This window comes from Acartia tonsa, chromosome 5, assembly GCF_053477335.1.
Source record: "Acartia tonsa isolate MP-2025a chromosome 5, ASM5347733v1, whole genome shotgun sequence".
Lineage (NCBI taxonomy): Eukaryota > Metazoa > Arthropoda > Copepoda > Calanoida > Acartiidae > Acartia > Acartia tonsa.
In genome coordinates, this window is record NC_137264.1 from 1,294,156 (window position 1) to 1,312,161 (window position 18,006).

General features: G+C 32.3%; 1 protein-coding gene across 1 annotated transcript; it reads left to right on the top strand.

The window, feature by feature from the left end:
* Window positions 1–23: 23 nt before the first annotated feature.
* On the top strand, window positions 24–17,954 carry LOC145318493 (putative cytochrome P450 CYP44). The gene is made up of 16 exons (XM_080159770.1): window positions 24–365; window positions 1,440–1,515; window positions 1,850–1,998; window positions 2,216–2,361; window positions 3,203–3,268; window positions 3,641–3,719; window positions 4,535–4,665; window positions 5,096–5,187; window positions 6,047–6,137; window positions 6,935–7,029; window positions 8,427–8,529; window positions 9,241–9,340; window positions 10,856–10,937; window positions 11,512–11,591; window positions 11,989–12,043; window positions 17,464–17,954. The coding sequence occupies exons 1-16, from the start codon at window positions 317–319 to the stop codon at window positions 17,564–17,566; spliced, it is 1,497 nt and encodes a 498-aa protein (XP_080015896.1). The 5' UTR covers window positions 24–316; the 3' UTR covers window positions 17,567–17,954.
* Window positions 17,955–18,006: the final 52 nt, after the last annotated feature.

Genomic DNA, 18,006 nt, shown 5'->3' on the forward strand with positions numbered 1-18,006 from the left:
ATATGATATTCACTTCAATCCAACGTTCACAAATAAACATCCAGTTATTACCAGTAAATAAGTGCGATTAAATAATAATCAGAACTTTGATTTGAATTTATCTGATAAGAAGATGTCTATTTGTGCTTGGTAACCTTTTGTTAAAGTAGTTTCATTTCTGTATGTTGAAATATTAGTATCTCAAAAGAGAAAAGCTAATCAAGGGAATTAAAGATAAGAACATCTCATTGTATTAGCTTTATTTAAAGCTCACTGCACCGAAAGAAGGTTATAATTGAAACTGATAAAAATCTACCAAGAACAAGGACAAACAAAAATGGCAGCAGCGGCAACCAAACTGGCAACAAAAGCAGTTGAATCCACAGGTACTTCCTACATTTTCTTAATCCTATTATATAAAGTATTAAGCGTTTTTTGTCTGTTCCGAAGGATCTGGCTAACCGCTGAACCGATATTGTTCTCCTTTACAGTGAAGCTTCTTACAGGTCCTTGGAAGGTTTTCAACTATTTTTGGATAGGGTGTCTTCACTCCCTACCCCCCCCCCCCCAAAAAAAAAAAAATATTTTTTTACTCTTTTGAATCTCAAATTCAAAATGTGATGAATGAGGTCGACTTTTTCCCCTCATACCAGTGTCCCTAGAGGCTAATAGGGGCGTAGCCGCTAGTGTTTTCATATTTCAATTTCCGAATTCTTTATTAGTTGCTCCGCTCCTAGTCTCTAGTGGAGTTGGGTGTAAGTTAGAAAAAAAAGTCTAAAACCATCCCAAGACATCTACAAAGCTCCACTGATGGCTACAGCTCATTCGGACAAACATTTTACGAAATATTAAGCTTAAGACAAAAAACGGGTATAGTCCCTTTCGTGACATCGCACCTTAAGGGGCAATTCTTCATATTTTTCACAGTAGGTTTTCTCCTATTTCTAGCCCCTTCGGGGGGCTCTAACCCTGCTGGGGCAATTACCTAACCCAATATAACCTTACATAACCTATAAAAAGCCATTTTAAAAATACGACAAATCGCCCCTTAAGGTGCGATGTCACGAAAGGGACTATTTCCCAAAAAGCTTAATACTTTATTTAATAGGATGTATGTTATTGTTGAATTATACCATGCAGATACATCGGTTATACTTTACTCTAACTTGTTAAAGCAAGTAATTCCAACTACCAAAGGGAGAATTAAACAGTATTAAAAGTAGTTTAGTGCTGAATAGAATTTGAGGAATAAGGAAAATTAATACTAAAAACCAACTGTTTGGTTTTCTGCGCGCAGAGTGCTTTGCATATTTTTGCAATATAGCAAATATATTTTTGCAACCATTTTAAAAAAGATTTTGGAGGAAGATAGATTTTTTGTTCAATTAAATTCAATGAATTCTTATTTTACTTTTTTCACTTTTCTATTTTTTAAATCAAAAATTGTTGTTAACATTTAGGAAAACTTGCTAGAAGATTTGATGAAATCCCTGGACCTGCTTTGTGGCCGCTTGTTGGATCAGCTTTAAGTTACAGGTAATTCAATTTAGAATTTAGATTGTCACTATTTTTGTTCAAAATGAATTTTTTTAACCAATTAATACTCAATAGGGTACAGCCATTTTTTGGGGGGAGCCTGCTTTAGCTGCGGAAGGCTTGGTTGTTAAAAAAAGATACTTAGAGGATGCGGCTGAACTGAACACAATGACGTCTAAGCTTTTATGTGGAGGTTATAAGGTGTTTCAATGAGGTAATCTAATGTATATCTTTTTAATTTTGTAGGGGGTAAAATGAGGGGTTTAAAAGTTTGAGACCACATTGACGTCTATTAGCTGGCTATTTAGTTTTTATATCAGTTGGTTTTTATTAGGTTTGGTGATTTCAAGAAGACAGAATACCACAATGCTCTGCTGGACATGTACCAACAGTATGGACCAATAGTAAGAGAGAAAATTGGCGGGAAATACATTGTCCACGTGTTTGATCCGGAAGACATTAAAACAGTGTACAGTGTGGAAGGTAAGAAATTACTTTTTGTTAGATAGCTAGAATTTAAACCAGAAATATGCAGAAAAAGCTGGAGATGCCCTTCTTATAGTGTAATATGTGTACCTTAAAGTAGCTTGCCCTCTAAAAGTAAAAATTAAAACTTCAAGACAAATTAAATTGATGAATTCTAAAATATAGAATGTCTTTAAAGATATTGACTAGAATTCAATAATGCCTAATTGTTCAGGAAAGTACCCAGTTGTGCCACCGCTACAAGAGACGACCCAAATGTACAGGGCCCAGAAGTCCATGTCCTTGGGCCTGGGTAACACCAACGGGGAGGAGTGGTACAAGTTAAGGGCCAACTGCATTCAGAAGATGCTTAGACCCAAGGTAAAATAAGGGGGGGGGGGGGTAATGTAACCATCTCGTAATCAGTGAGAGCAAATGGCAATTAGAATTCGAATTTCAATCTGAACTTTTGCATGAGTAATCCTTGGTAGGTCTATTTTCCCTAACAAAAAGTTGGAAAAGTAACGGCTGGCGGCTCAGCCGTTCAGCCGTTTTTGCCTATTTTCAGGGTAAATCCATCATCAATTACGTAGGAATCAACTTTTTAAAACATATTTTTGGTTTAATTTATGTTAAATGATAGCAATAACCATTTTTAAAAGTTCTAGTACCAACAGCTACCGTCTTGAACCGTTTGATAGCGTTTTGGAGTGGCAAAGAGTATTATGTGGAGATAGGTTTCTTGACTAATTTCCACTTTATAGATACAAAAAAATGGCAAAACGGCTGAGCCGCCAGCAGTTAGCCGTTACTTTTTCAACTTTTTGTTCGGTTTAGGGAAAATAGACCTACCAAGGATTACTCATGCAAAATTTCAGATGGAAATTCGAATTTTTAAGTGCTATTTGCTCACTGATTACGAGATGGTTGCATTAAACCCCCCCCCCCCCCCCCTTATAAAAATGTATTAAATCAGAGAGTATTAGACAATGGACTGTAATTTATTTCTCTCCGAAGTTTTTTTCACTGTTTTTACCATTAGTTTACTTAAAAACTTTTGGGGTTTAGATTTGATCATAACGCAAACTATGTATATCATGAAATACAACAGTTTTTCACAAGTGTTATTGTATTCTATCTGAATCAAAATAGCATTGAAATGGCAAATTTCATTGCCAACAATTTGGGTGTTGTAATTTTTAAGATTTTTTTTTTATTTTAGGAAGTTGCTTTCCACTTGCCCTCAGTTGATAAGACTGCCAATATTCTTGTGGATAGGATTCATCAGGTTACATTTACTACCGCCTGCTCCCCGGGCCCCTTTTTTACGGGGGGGGTGGGGGGGCTAATCGTAAGTTTCTTACAGTCAGTAAGTTATATTTTCTTTAGAGTTTATTGACAAATTATTCAATAAATGATTTAATTTAACAGTGGCGTGCACAGTGATTATCAGGTGGGGGGGGGGGGGGGTGAAAAGTGGGAGTTAGGCCTTCCAAATTTTAAGATTTGACTGACGCTCCTCTACTACAACCGTCAACCGCACGCAACTACAAGTTTAAAACAATCAAACCAAAAAAATATACTCTTTTAGTTCTAAAGGAAATTGCCTGCTCTTACTCCTTATTCTCGATGTATTAAATAATTAAGATTAAATTTTTAGGGAAGAGATAAGGCTGGTTATGTAACTGATTTGAGAGTATTGATTGGTTCTTGGTCTATTGAAAACGCTGCAAAGTTAGGTTAGCTTTAAATATTAAACTAGAACAATGAAGTCCATAGAAAGTTTAGTAATATCAAGCTACTACAATGTCAGATGAAAAAAAAACAGCTAGGTACCCCAAATGTAATAGTAGTTTTAAAAATCTTTTGGCATAAACATAAACAGCAAATATAAAAGTGTATATTGATGAGTAAGTTCCCCTTTTTGCGATTAACTTAATTTTGAATTTGAAATAACTATGAATAGGAAAAAATGGGATCTACTGCAGTTCACGGTAAAATATTGCTGGTAACGCAATTTTCCAAAAATCTATGAATTTTGAAGGCTGCTAGCTGCCAAACGGCTGAACGTACAGATCATACCCGCAAACCATTTTAAGCGGCATAAGAAGGCCTACAAATAATCTGGAATAGCCAAGATCCAATTATGCACAGGGAAAGCTTCACTGAAGAAAAAAAGCGTAAAATAGGTCTTTTTCGTGCATTTTTCTGCACTGCGAGATAATTATGCATTATTGATTTATGGCTATTCGAGATTATTTGTAGGCCTTCTTATGCCGCTTAAAACAGTGTGCGGGCATGATCTTTACGTTCAGCCGTTTGGCAGCTAGCAGCCTTTAAAATTCATAGATTTTTGGAAATATTGCTTACCAGCAATATTTTACCGTGAACTGCAGTAGATCCAAAAAAGGGATTTTAAAAATTGTAGAAGAAGCAGGATCACAAAGATAGGACCCGAGATGACAAATAAATCTTTTCTTAACTAGTTCTGTGATTTTCTGTCTATTTAAGCTTTATAATGGCAGCTATCAGCCATAAACCTGCATATTTTCAGTGTTTGATGAGCAGCTGGGCTGCTTAACAGCTGGCTCCAGCCGCGAGACATGGGTAAGGAAAATGGTGGAGGCAAATGCTGAAATATTTCGTCTTTCTGGAGATCTAAAGCTGTCCCTGCCAATTTATAAGGTAAGCAAGTTTAGTCCAGCGATTTGCGAGATCTTTCTCTAGAGACGCAAAGAAAGAAAAAGTATTAAAAGTTGAGACGCCACTGATCTCACAATATTGATTAAAATGTCTAGGTATAGTCCCTTTTGTGTCTACGCCTCTTACTTAAGGGGCGTTTCTTCGTATTTCCACAGTACCTTTTAATTGGTTATTTTAGGTTAGGTTAGATAAGGTGATTGCCCCGCAGGGTTAACCCCCCCCCCCGCAAGGACTAAAAATAGGGAAAAAGCTAGTGCGAAAATACAACTAAATGCCCCTTAAGAGGCGTTGCCACGAAAGGGACTATACCTAAATGTCGTGTTTAATATAATTTAATGTGCGTTTGAAAGTTATCTCATGCAAACGCTATTGGGCTAATTCTCCAAATAAATAACAATTGTTTATATTGCAGTACATAAGCACGCCAAAATGGCGACAGCTGATTAAATCCGAAGATCTTTTCTACAGCGAGGCCATAGCGCTTGTGGATAAGGCTCTTCTAAGGTGAATTTCAATCGATTTTATACCTAAATACTTATTGGTCTTTAATTTTGACTTTTTTTTGTATAGTTTTAGTTATAAAAATTAACAAAAAATTATGATTGTAATAGTTAAACATATCAGTGGAAGAACGATATGTTTATGAAGTGGATACAAAACCGCGACAAACAAAAACGCGACAACAACAAAACCGCGACATTACAAAACCGCGAATGTAACAAAACCGTGACATTACAAAACCGCGACATTACAATATCGCGAAAAACCGCGAAAAATTAAAGTCTTAATGCTAGAAGGTCATGGCCGCGGGCGCTCGGCCCCCTTGCCTATAACCTAACCTAACCTATGTATGAATGTTTAATGTATATTAACTTATTTATAGTTTAGAATTTCGTGGTTTTTACATAAAGTGGTTGGTAGATTTTTTAAAAAATTTTAATATTTTTTTACAATATTTAGGTAAGGTTAGGTTAGGTTATAGGCAAGGGGGCCGAGCGCCCGCGGCTAGGCAGGCCAGGGGGCCGAGTGCTGCGGCCATGACCTTCTAGCATTAAGACTTTTTGAATGTTGGTCTTTTGTAATGTTGCGGTTTTGTAACATTCGCGGTTTTGTAATGTTGCGGTTTTGCAATTGTCGCGGTTTTGTAACTGTCGAGGTTTTGTTTGTCGCGGTTTTGTATCCACTCCATGTTTATGATTGTCATTCTTGTAAAAATGTCAGTAACTTTTCTTATATAACCAATTTCATAATTTTCTTCATATGTATAGATACTAAAACTTCGATCTTGTATAATTGTTCAACGACGACGTTTCTTTCAATTTATTGAGTTTTAATTAGTTGTGAACAGTTTAAACATTTAAAGGTTAAAAGACAGCATGGAAAAAGAAACCAAATCATCTGGCGATTTTGATTTTCTTTCCTATCTTCTTTCAAGGGAAGCTTTAGATTTAAAGGTAAGAATTAATTAAAGCAGCTTTATAGTATTAGCGATGTGTTCGTTAGCAGTCTTATTTTCAGAAGTTGTGCATTTCAAAGCATAGCATCTCCATAAACGGTATCGTATTATTAGTACACAGAATTCTACTCCTAATTTTATTTTTGATATTGTGTATTATGACAATTTTGTATGCCTAGAAACCCTATAAAAAAATTAATCATAGCAAGTTTGGCCGTACAAGGCTTCCTTTATTTAAAGAAAGATGCTTTCCCTCAAAGTCTGTGTTGAGCACTGAGTCCCCCCTTTCCTCATTATATTTGATTGTGAGGACGTAATTTTTTTTACTGCGGGGAGCTTATAGGGAAAATGTTTAAGTTCAGTGTTTAACAGATACATTGAAGGAAATCACTTTAGAAACTTTTATGACGGATGAACATTTTAACTAGTGATGGCAATCCGTCAAATTTTTGGACCGGATTCGGATTCCGGATTCTAGCAGTATTTTAAAAGGATTTTCAAAAAAAAATTTAAGTGCTACATATGTCCTAAAAGTTAATGTTCTTGGTGTTCTCTATAATTCACTTTCGATAATCGAATCAGATTTTAAAAGATTTTATTAGTAATAATGATAATCTTTGCCTTTAATAAGAGGCAGTTGTAAGAAAAAACTCAAGGCGCTAATTTTAGCCTACCAATTAAGAATCCGAAATCCGCTATTAAAAAACGGATTCCGGATTCGGATTCCAAAATTGGCCCAAAAATTGGGCGGATTCCGGATCCGGATTGCCAACCCTAATTTTAACTTAATTTAAGGATGTAACTGTAATTTGCTTATCCTTGTTTTCTGATGGTCTCTCTACCACGACTCCTACTCTTCTCTTCAATCTTTACTCTTTGGCGAAACAAAGGTAACGAGATGGTCATCCCTCCCTCTAACTTTAAATTCTCTTTATTTAGCCCCTTAAAATATTTAAAAAACAAGGATGACAACATCCATAAAAGCGAAGCACTGAAACGATGGGACAAACGGACATTAACACTTATATAGTGTCAGAACTGAATAATCAGAATATAAAAGTATAAGAGTCGAAGCAAAATTGTAAGTAAATGTGTTGAAAAACTGCTTGATACAGGATACTGTTTTTGGACATACTTCATTTTTAGGACTTGATTATAGAGTTGCTTCGCTTATAATATTGTACTTTGTTGTCCCAGGAATCACTATACCAAAACTCAGATCAAACGGATAATTAGATCACATAAAAATTTGTTGTTAAAAAAGTAAAAAATCAACATGTTTGAAATGGACGTACGGACATTCTGATAATGATTTTAGAGTTGCTACGCTTTCTAAATCGTACCTAACTACTACAGGAATCACCATGCAAAGTTTGAAATCGATAGGACAATTCTAACATGCCTAAATTAACGAAAAAAAGCTATCTATCTCGGACGGACGGACTGACCCTAATTATAGAAAAGCCTCGCTTTTATTAAATTAGATTATTTTCTTCAAACCAGAGATCTTAAGGGATAAGACAATGAAAGATAATTGTTGTACATCCTCAATGATGATAAAGCTAAATATCCCTTCTGTAGATTAAAGTTATTGGTTAGATTGTTTTAACCCTGGCCTAGGTGTTTCTAAGCTACCGAATGAGATAAAAGAACGTGTTGATTAAAATTTGGGAACCAGAATACTTAACAGTAGAATATTATTAAAAGCGAAGCTTTTCTATACTTAGGGTCGGTCCGTCCGTAACGGATAGCTTTTTTCATTAATTTAGGCATGTTAGAATTGTCCTATCGATTTCAAATTTTGCATGGAGATTCCTTTAATTGTTAGGTACGATTTAGAAAGCGTAGCAACTCAATAATCATCACCAAAATGTCCGTACGTTCATTTTAAACATGTTGATTTTTTTACTTTTTTAGCAACAAATTTTTATGTGGTCTAATCATCCGATTGATCTGATTTTTGGTATATTGATTCCCGGGACAACAAAGTATAATGTAATAAGCGAAGCAACTCTATAATCAAGTCCTAAAAATGTAAGTATGTCCGTAAACATTATCCTGAATCAAGCTGTTTTTCAACAAATTTACTTACAATTTTGCTTTGACTCTTATACATTTATATTATGATGATTCAGTTCTGACACTATACAAGTGTCAATGTCCGTTTGTCCTACGGTTTCAGTGCTTCGCTTTTATGGATGTTGTCATCCTTGTTTAAGAACAGAGAAGACAAAAAAGCTCGAATGGTTAGTTGTTCAATAATAATAATTTCTTTTATATTTTTAAGCAACATTGATCTGCAAGAAAAACTATTCCAAGAAATATGTGAAAATCTGCCTTTGTCTGAGAGTGCTAGCGTGCAAGCACTTTCCAATCTGCCATTACTAAAGGTTTGATTATTCAATGCTACTTTTGTACACTTTTTAATTAAAAGATCCTAAAAAATATTCAAAGATTTTAAATGTTTAATACCTAGTTTGTTTTATAGATTAGTGTTAATGTACTTTTTACATATCATACTCGAATTTCTCAGTTGAATACATTCACGCAACTTCCCCTGGTTGTGTAAGAAGGGGATTATTGAGTAAGTTTGGATACTTGATAGTCAATTACATAATATCAGTACTACCCTTATCCCAAGCTCCTCTGCGCAGAGCGTCATTCATTACGGTGACTTAATTTGGGACACCTGCCATACTCGGCGAGGGTGAGGTAATAATGAGTAGCTCTCATGAGATAGCGGGTCAAGTCATAATGTGCTTGAACGTGGAGCTTGATAGCCCTAGTGGCTATACAAAAGTGTCTCAGCCTACTCCATGACTACTTAGGTCCAAACCCTAAGAGACTATGGCTAATCAACCAATCAACATGTCATACTAGAGAACTCTAGGGACATCTGGGGATTTAGAGTCCACGCCAATTCCCCATTTTCAAATTAGTTCAAAAAAGAAAGCATAAAAAATATTTTTTTGAGGGGGGGGGGTACATTTTCTTAGGATGTTGGTGGAACCCTAGCCCAAAATGGTTTTAAAACTACATAGGACTATTGAGAAGCTACACTGTAAAGGAGAACTATATATATTTATCAATAATTTGTCTAGGCCTTTGTAAAAGAAACCTTCAGAATATACCCAAATGGAACTGAAGTATCCAGATACATTGAAAGAGATTTGACTCTTTCTGGTTATAACGTTCCCGCAGGTGAGAATAGACGAACAGATGGACGGACAAAGAATGTTATAGAGCAAATACTCATAATTCTAAAGAAGCATCACTGGTAAGATAAACTATCAGCCAAATAAATCATACTTCTTTGCAGTGTTGCGGATCCGGAACCGCAAGGATCCGCATTTTTTTGAGTCCAAGGATCCGGATCCTGGGGTATATATTTATGGAGAATCTACCTAAATTTATATAAAATAGTCACTTACAAATTTACAAATTTTACAAAGGAGGACATCATCTCAGACATTCTCGTGATGAGAGCCAATCTTTAAGGTTTAGGTTCAGACTTGAAAATTAAAAGTATTTTTGACTTCGAGATTAAAGAATAAATATTTTTTGAAAAATTTGGTGATTTTATTTTTATTGTCAAGGATCCGGATCCGCATACAATCAATGCGGATCCGCAACACTGCTTCTTTGTTCACATCAATCTCAATCTAATTTGTTCAATAATCTTACTGAATAAGCAAACGCATTTTATGGAGTATATGATCTTTGATAGGGAGAATCTTCACAAAAATTTGATCCGTCAATCTTCATTCTTTAATAGAAACCAAGAAATTTTCCTGTATTTTTTAAAATTCTCACTAGAAATTATTATCCTATTATATAAAATAACCTAGAGTGATCAACACAGTTTAATTAAACATGTTATTTTTATTTGATAAGTCCAATACACAGTGTTTCATTGTTAAAACAAATCTTTAGTTGGTTTATAAATAAACAAGGATGACAACATCCATAAAAGCGAAGCACCGAAACGGTAGGACAAACGGACATTAACACTTGTATAGTGTCTGAATTGAATAATCAGAACATAAAAGTATAAGGGTCGAAGCAAAATTGTAAGTATATTTGTTGAAAAACTGCTTGATACAGGATAATGTTTATGGATATACTTACATTTTTAGGACTTGATTATAGAGTTGCTTCGCTTATAATATTGTTATTTGTTGTTCCAGGAATCAATATACCAAAAATCAGATCAAACGGATAATTAGATCACTTAAAAATTTGTTGTTAAGAAAGTAGAAAAATCGACATGTTTAAATGGGAGTACGGACATTCTGGTAATGATTTTAGAGTTTCTACGCTTTCTAAATCGTACCCAACTACTACAGGAACCATCATGCAAAGTTTGAAATCGATAGGACAATTCTAACATGCCTAAATTAACGAATAAAAGCTATTTATCTCGGACGGACGTACGGATCGACCCTAATTATAGAAAAGCTTCGCTTTTAATAAAAAAACATGATTCTTTAATGAGTAAAATTTATTTAGTAAGGTTTTTGTCAAGTTAAGATTTCGTTAACCTCTGAGCTAATTTAGAAACCATTTAGAAAACCTTCACACAAGACTCGATAAGGTTTTAAGCAATTTTGTTTGTGAATTTAAGTCATGCGATGACACTTGATGCCAATAGTTTTTTTTTCTAAGAGTTTCAATATTTGTAGGTACCTACTATCAATCTTTTTATTAATTTTGAAGGTACCCATGTGGATCTGAATCCTTCAGTTCACTTCCAGAATCCAGATTTGTTTCCAGAGCCTGATCAACATAAACCAGAAAGGTAAATTAGACTTCTTAGTACTAATTAGGTAGCGCAGCAATATTTGCAAGTCCCTTTTATCTATGCATTGTATGAGGAAGGGAGATCAAATCCCCCCCCCCCCCCTTACCTCAACCTCATGTGATGAAAAATCAAGTTGAATGTAAATTTTTTCTGGAGCCATTTTTCTTGGTTAGATTGACCTACACTCCCCAAATATAGATCGACCTTCTCATGACGATAAGAAGCTTTTCTGTTATAGAGATCTAAATTGGTCCAGTGGTTAAGGGGGCCTTTTAGTTCATACACCCCTACTAACATTATTCTTATATGTTGTGTATTTTTTCTATCCATTCATTCTGCTTGTCTATCTTGCATTGGTGTATATTCTGCACTAATTTCCCCCCCCCCCCCTTAGTAGGGTCAAATTTGCAGAATATACACACCCTTGCTATCTTGTATACTAGGGTATCTAACTTTATATCTACATATTGACTATCTATTTCGCTATCTGCCAACTATTTTTATTTAATCCACTGGCTATCTGTCTAACTTAATATCTTCATACTGACTATCTATCTATCTCTCTATCTAGATGGTTTAGAGAGGGAAGTGCAACGGATATCCATCCCTATTTGTTAACTCCCTTTGGTCATGGTACCAGAATGTGTGCAGGTAATAGAATTGTCCCATTTAGTTAAAACTTTTTTTAAGGGCTGTTCTTTTCTGATTTTTTGTTAAAACATGTTAGGTAACATTTAAATGATTCAAACGACACTTTAATGAAAAAGATTTAAATTACTGTACTAAATATTTATTAGTGGCTACGCCCCTAGAGGCATCTGGGAGTATTTAGAGAGAGGGGAGGAATTTTTGGGCAATTTCTCCTAGGAGGGTGGTGGTACCCTCCCAAAATAAAGTTATTCTTCCTTTAAGGAGCTAAAGTGTAAAGGAGAACCATATTGGTTCAGTGCAGCGGTTAGCAAGATCCTTCGGCACAGACATTCACATACAGACATTCAACCCATTACTTTTAAATAAGAATATAACATTCACTTTAATTTTATTAAAGGACGTAGATTTGCAGAACAGGATCTGTACGTTGTGCTGGCACGTATAATTTCCAGGTATCATAATTTATTATTAACACAATTTAAAGTCGAATTGATTTTCAGTAAAGATGTATTTTTCAAAAGGAAACTTCAACTTATCTAAACTGATATATATATATGTATGTGGGTATATAATTAAGTGATTTATTGAATTATCTATTTAATTGTACTAGTGATTGCGTATGTTAATCTAGGGATAGATAGATTAGATAGATAGATAGATTTATTATTCTTGGGTGTACATACATAGAAAAAAAAACTACAATAATAAATGAATTAAATGAATATTATATACATTTATATATACAGAAAAATTTTATTGATATGGTTAATTTATAAAAATATTTTCTTCCCAAATGGCAGTTTCCTAAAAAATAGGAGTATGCAGTAATGTGTATTCACACATTGTTTTCATACAGGCCATATAAATAAGACAAAAAAAAGATAATAAGCAATAAATGAAATCATATTGGAGAGGAAAGAATGATAATAGGAAGGATTGATTAGGGCATACAAGTCTCACACCATTATTGCAATAATAGAAAGGGAGAGGTCATTTTCTAGTAAATCCCGTAAAGGTGTGTGTTATAAGGCCTAAAAATAGTAGTAGAACGATAAGGTGCTCTAGATATATGTATTCCCTATTGAATAGAACAATAGGGAAATTTTTTTTTTTTTTTTGATAACCGTACCTGGATTATCTAAAAAAAATACGAAATTTCTATCAAACGCTTTGTTTGGCTCAAACTGACAAAAATTAAAAAAAAATATAATTATAATAATAATGTTTTCTATAGGTACAAGGTAAAGGTTAAGAACAATCTATACCATTAAACAAAGGAAGAAGTCATTCTTTACAGGTTGATTTATTATAATTATATTTTTTTTTATTTGTGTCAGTTTGAGCCAAACAAAGCGTTTGATAGAAATTTCAGATATTCCAGGTACGGTTATCAAAAAAAAAAAAAAAGTTTCTTCCCTATTGTTCTATTCAATAGGAAATACAAATATATAGAGCACCTTATCGTTCTACTACTATTTTTAGGCCTTATAACACACACCTTTACGGGATTTACTAGAAAATGACCTCTCCCTTTAAAAAATTTTAAACAAATAAATTTTGATTAATTTATCAGATTTCAAACAATATTGAAAAGAAATATAAATTTATCTACATTCTTGACATAATGGGTTGTTACACACTAGAATTAAGCTTGATAACAAAGATTCTTTTAGATTTTTAATAAATTTTTTTCTTGGTTGATTGTGGGTTAATAAATCATTATTACAATGGTTATTCCATAATTCTTGAAAATGATACTTAGGAAATCTTTCAATAGATTTAAACTTCGGCTTTTTAACATCAAACATATTTGAGTTTCTAAGATTTCTGGTATGTAATTGGTTACGGCGAAGCCATGTACCTTGAAAGGAACTTGGTAGCTTACTGTTTATAAAATCATACATAAATAATATTTTCAAATAATTAGCTGATTCATGTAAAGGGAGGACATTCATTTTTTAAATAAAGGCATTGTGTGTGAGATGTGTTTCTTACTAAAAACAATTCTTATTGCCTTTTTTTGCAATTTAATTAATGGTTCCATTGTAGATTTAAGACCACAACTCCAGGCAGGTAAACAGTAAAGTAAATGACTATTTATAAGGGAATGAAAAAGCATTTTTTTGCTATCTAAATTCAGTATATGTTTAGCTCTATTTATAAGAAATAAGGAACTAGAAATTTTTTTACGTAAATGTTCTACATGATATTTAAAATTTAAAGAAGGATCTATAAATACACCTAGGAATTTAATTGCAGGAATATTGCTACTTGAATTGACATAATTTAAGATTTTTATTTTCTCAGGATCAAACTCATTTTCATTGTTAAAGTTTAGCTTAATATTAAGAGCATTCCAATCAATAGTATTTTCGTTTTTATTAAATATCATAATTTTAGTTTTATCAGGATTTAAGCTCATTTGATTACTCCTAAACCAATCAGATATCTTTTTAAGTTCATTGTTTAATTTCAGTTTTATCTCTGTAAAGTTTTTACCAGAAATTAAAAAATTACTGTCATCAGCAAATAATAGGGTAAATAAATCAGTACAGTTTTTAAGATCATTTATGTAGATTAAAAATAGAATTGGTCCTAAAATAGAGCCCTGTGGGACGCCTCTGTCTATTTTCAGCTTTGTTGAGTCAGTGTTGTTTACATGTACAAATTGCTGTCTATTACTTAAATAATTTTTAAACCATTCAAGTTCAATGCCATTAATGCCAATTTTTGACAACTTTTTAATTAAAATATGGTGTGGAATTGTATCAAAACATTTTGCAAGATCACAGAAGACTCCAATTACAGTTTTATTATCGTTTTTTGCTTCGGCTATGTAATTTAAGAGGTGTACCACAGGGTGTATTGTAGACTTTTTTGATTGAAATCCATACTGATGTTCAAAAATTATATTATTACTAATCAAATAACAAGAAAGTTGTTGATAAATGACTTTTTCTAAAACTTTTGAGAAAATAGCTAATAAACTTATTGGCCTATAGTTTGATGGATCAGCTTTTTCATTAGAATTATTCCCTTTTAACTTAAAAATAGGTATAACTTTTGCGATTTTTAATTCAGAAGGTATTTTTCCAGTTAAAATAGTTTGGTTAATGACATGAGAGAGAGGAAGAGCAATAACAGAAATTATTTTCTTTAAAAAAGAATTTGACAGGCCAAAAATGTCCATACTTTGTTTATTTCCCATTTTTTTAACAATATCTATAACTATATTTGGGTTTATTTTATGCATTTTAAAACTGGAATTATAATTAGGTATATAGCGACATGGATCAATGTTAGAAGGATTTATTTTAGATGATATCTTGCTTGCTACAGAAGTGAAGTGTTCATTCAATTTCTCAGAAATTTCTGCATTATCCAAATATATAGAATCATTAAACTTCAATTCATTGATACATGTTGCTTTATCTTTTGTTTTTCGGATTGCATCTCTAATAATATCCCAAGTTTTCCTCAAGTCAGATTTACATTTTTTTAGCTCATTACAATAATACAATTTTTTAGTTGTTTTTATTGCACGATTATAGACATTTCTATATCTATTATATATCCTAATATTTTCAGCAGTTGGTTCATTAATACTTAACGTTGACAATTCAAATTTTTTATCTCTACATCTCATTAAACCATCAGTCATAAATTTTTCAATTTTATGTATGTTCTTATTAATTCTTATCTTTTGTAAAGGAAAAGAAAGTTCATAAAATTCATTAAAAAGCTCATAAAATTTATTAAAGCAATGTTGGGGTTCATTTTCCCAATTAACATTTCTTAATAGATTGATAAACTCAGTAATTTTTTCTTCATTAATATTTCTTGTAAAAATAAAAGATTCTTTACTTGCTTTATATGAATAAGGTGTTATTGTGAAAATTGGAAAATGATCAGATATATCATTTAATAAAATTCCTGAATGAAAACTATTATCTTTTGCGTTAGTAAAAAATTTGATCAATACATGTTGCTGTTGTTCTAGAAATTCTTGTTGGTCTTGTTATCAAAGATAAAAAACCATTTGCAATGCAATTTTCAAGAAAATCATTTGTTTTTTCATGACAATAGTATTTTAGAATATCAAAATTAGAATCTGTGAAAATGTAAGAGGCACATTTAAAAGACATTAACTTACTTTGTAGGTTAGAAAAATTATCAATAAAAAAATCCATTTGTTGAGATTCTGTAAATCCAATTTTAGTAGTATTAGGCCGGTAGACATTACTTAAAACAAATTTCTCTCTGTTATATTCAAGTTGAATTGTGAGTGACTCAAATAAACCTTCTTCAAATGTTGACAATTCATTCAACATTTTGAATTTTAGATTTTTATGAATATAATAGGCTATCCCGCCGCCCCCTTTATTCTTTCTACACTTATAGATAAAGATATAATCATCTATTTTAAAAATATCTTGGTCATAGATAGTCCAGACTTCTTGCAATGATATTACATCTATTATGACTTTATTTTCTTTTAAATAATCTATATATTCTTTAAGCTGAATAAATTTACTATTGAGACTTTGTATGTCCCAAGAGAGAAATTTTAATGTTTTAAATTGTTTACATTTTTCAATAAATTGTTTGTTATTAAAATATGCACATGATAAATCAATTTCATAATACGGATTTTCATAATTATTACCATTTAATGTAGAATCTTTATATCTAGATAAGAAATCATATTCAATATTATTTAAAATCTGACAGATACTGCCCACCCTATCGAAAATCATTACATAAATATAGTGTGAGACATATACACAAAAGGTATAATGAAGAAAGGAAGTTGGGGCTGTAAGGGGAAAATAGGGAGAAGTTTTTAATGAATGAAAGATATGGAAATTGGGTATAATTTAACATATAAACAAAGATCACTAACAAGGGTATAAAATTATATTTACATGAAGCAATTTTTAGTTGCGAAGCTACTCTATAATTAAAATATTGTAAAGTATAATGTAAGAGGATAAAACTTAATCAAAGTATTACATATAATAGAATAATAATGTTTATCTCTTAACAATATTTCTCAATTATTTGATTGGGTGTGATTTCAAACATTTTTACTTTAAATACTTTCTCACTCTTTTTAGTAATAAATTTGACAATTTTGCCATCTAAATGCCAAACTTTTTCAAATTTTTCAGATTGAATCAATTTTTGCATGACAGCATAACGGCGTTTAGTAAGATCAGCAGCAATACGATAGCTTTTTGTGCCTTTTTCACTATCAATTTTCCGAACCTTAGCAAAATTTTTGTTGGCAAGAATTAGATTTCGAAGGTTGCGGTTTTTGAAACGCACAAAAATAGGTGGGCACATATAATTACCACTCTTTGGGATGGGCAATACATGAGCTGTTTCGATGTAAATCTAAATGGATAAGACAATGTTCGATTTATTGATTTACATCCCTAATGATAAAAAACAAAAGTTCCACTTTTTTAGTTTGAAATTATCGGTTGAAAAGTTTGGATACTACTAGTTTGGAACAACCCAATCTAAATTCAATTAAAGTAACAAAAGTTTTTGACCCAACGAAAAAGATAACGTAATTATAATACTTTAGGTACCAGTATTATTTACAGTCCAATGTTCACTCCCTAATTGGCATTTCGCAATTAGCCTCTAGTATAGGGGCATCCTAAAGTTTGAGAAAAACAGCCAAATAATACACACGATCTAAATAAACCTTCCCAAAATAAGAACTCATTCGATTTAATCGTTGGCGAGATCATAATGATCAGACCTCACTGCTTCATGCTATAGGATAATATTATAATTCAAGTTATGTTTTACCATTAAAAAATATCACATTATTGCTAAGGTACTTATCTATATTTTGCAGGTATCGTCTGGTATGCACGAATCCTACGCCAGTCAGACAAATGTACAACACCCTGTTGTTCCCCGACCAACCGCTCAACATCAAGTTTATGCCTAGAAAATAATCAATCAATCACACACACAAAAAAAATCCGGGAAATCAATCATAGAAAAATTTGGGAAAATGAGCAAGTTTTGAACTATTTGACTTAATTACCTATATAGTTAAATGATTAATGCTCTATAAATTGTTCAAAATATTTTTCACGAAATTGAAAATCCGGATAAAAACATTGAAATTAAGCTTAATTGGGCTTTTGATCTTGATTATGTAGATGTGTTTTTTTTTGTATATTTTTTCATTATGATTTAAATAATTAATTGATAACTAGTCATTAATCCTTGTTATTGTAACTTATCCATTAGATAATATTTTTTTTTTATTTCGAACACCGTGAATAATACAAATAATACTGTTTAATTTGATTAATTTTATTTGATTTTTTTTTCAGATTTGAAAATGCAATCTCAAATACATAGAAATATTTTGAGATTAAAACCGATT

Bases quoted from the DNA above. Each gene is read 5' to 3' on its own strand.
- LOC145318493 (XM_080159770.1), top strand. From the start codon at position 317: ATGGCAGCAGCGGCAACCAAACTGGCAACAAAAGCAGTTGAATCCACA. The intron at 4,666-5,095 runs GTAAGCAAGTTT...TTTATATTGCAG, and splicing joins TGTCCCTGCCAATTTATAAG to TACATAAGCACGCCAAAATG. The intron at 9,341-10,855 runs GTGAGAATAGAC...TTAATTTTGAAG, and splicing joins TGGTTATAACGTTCCCGCAG to GTACCCATGTGGATCTGAAT.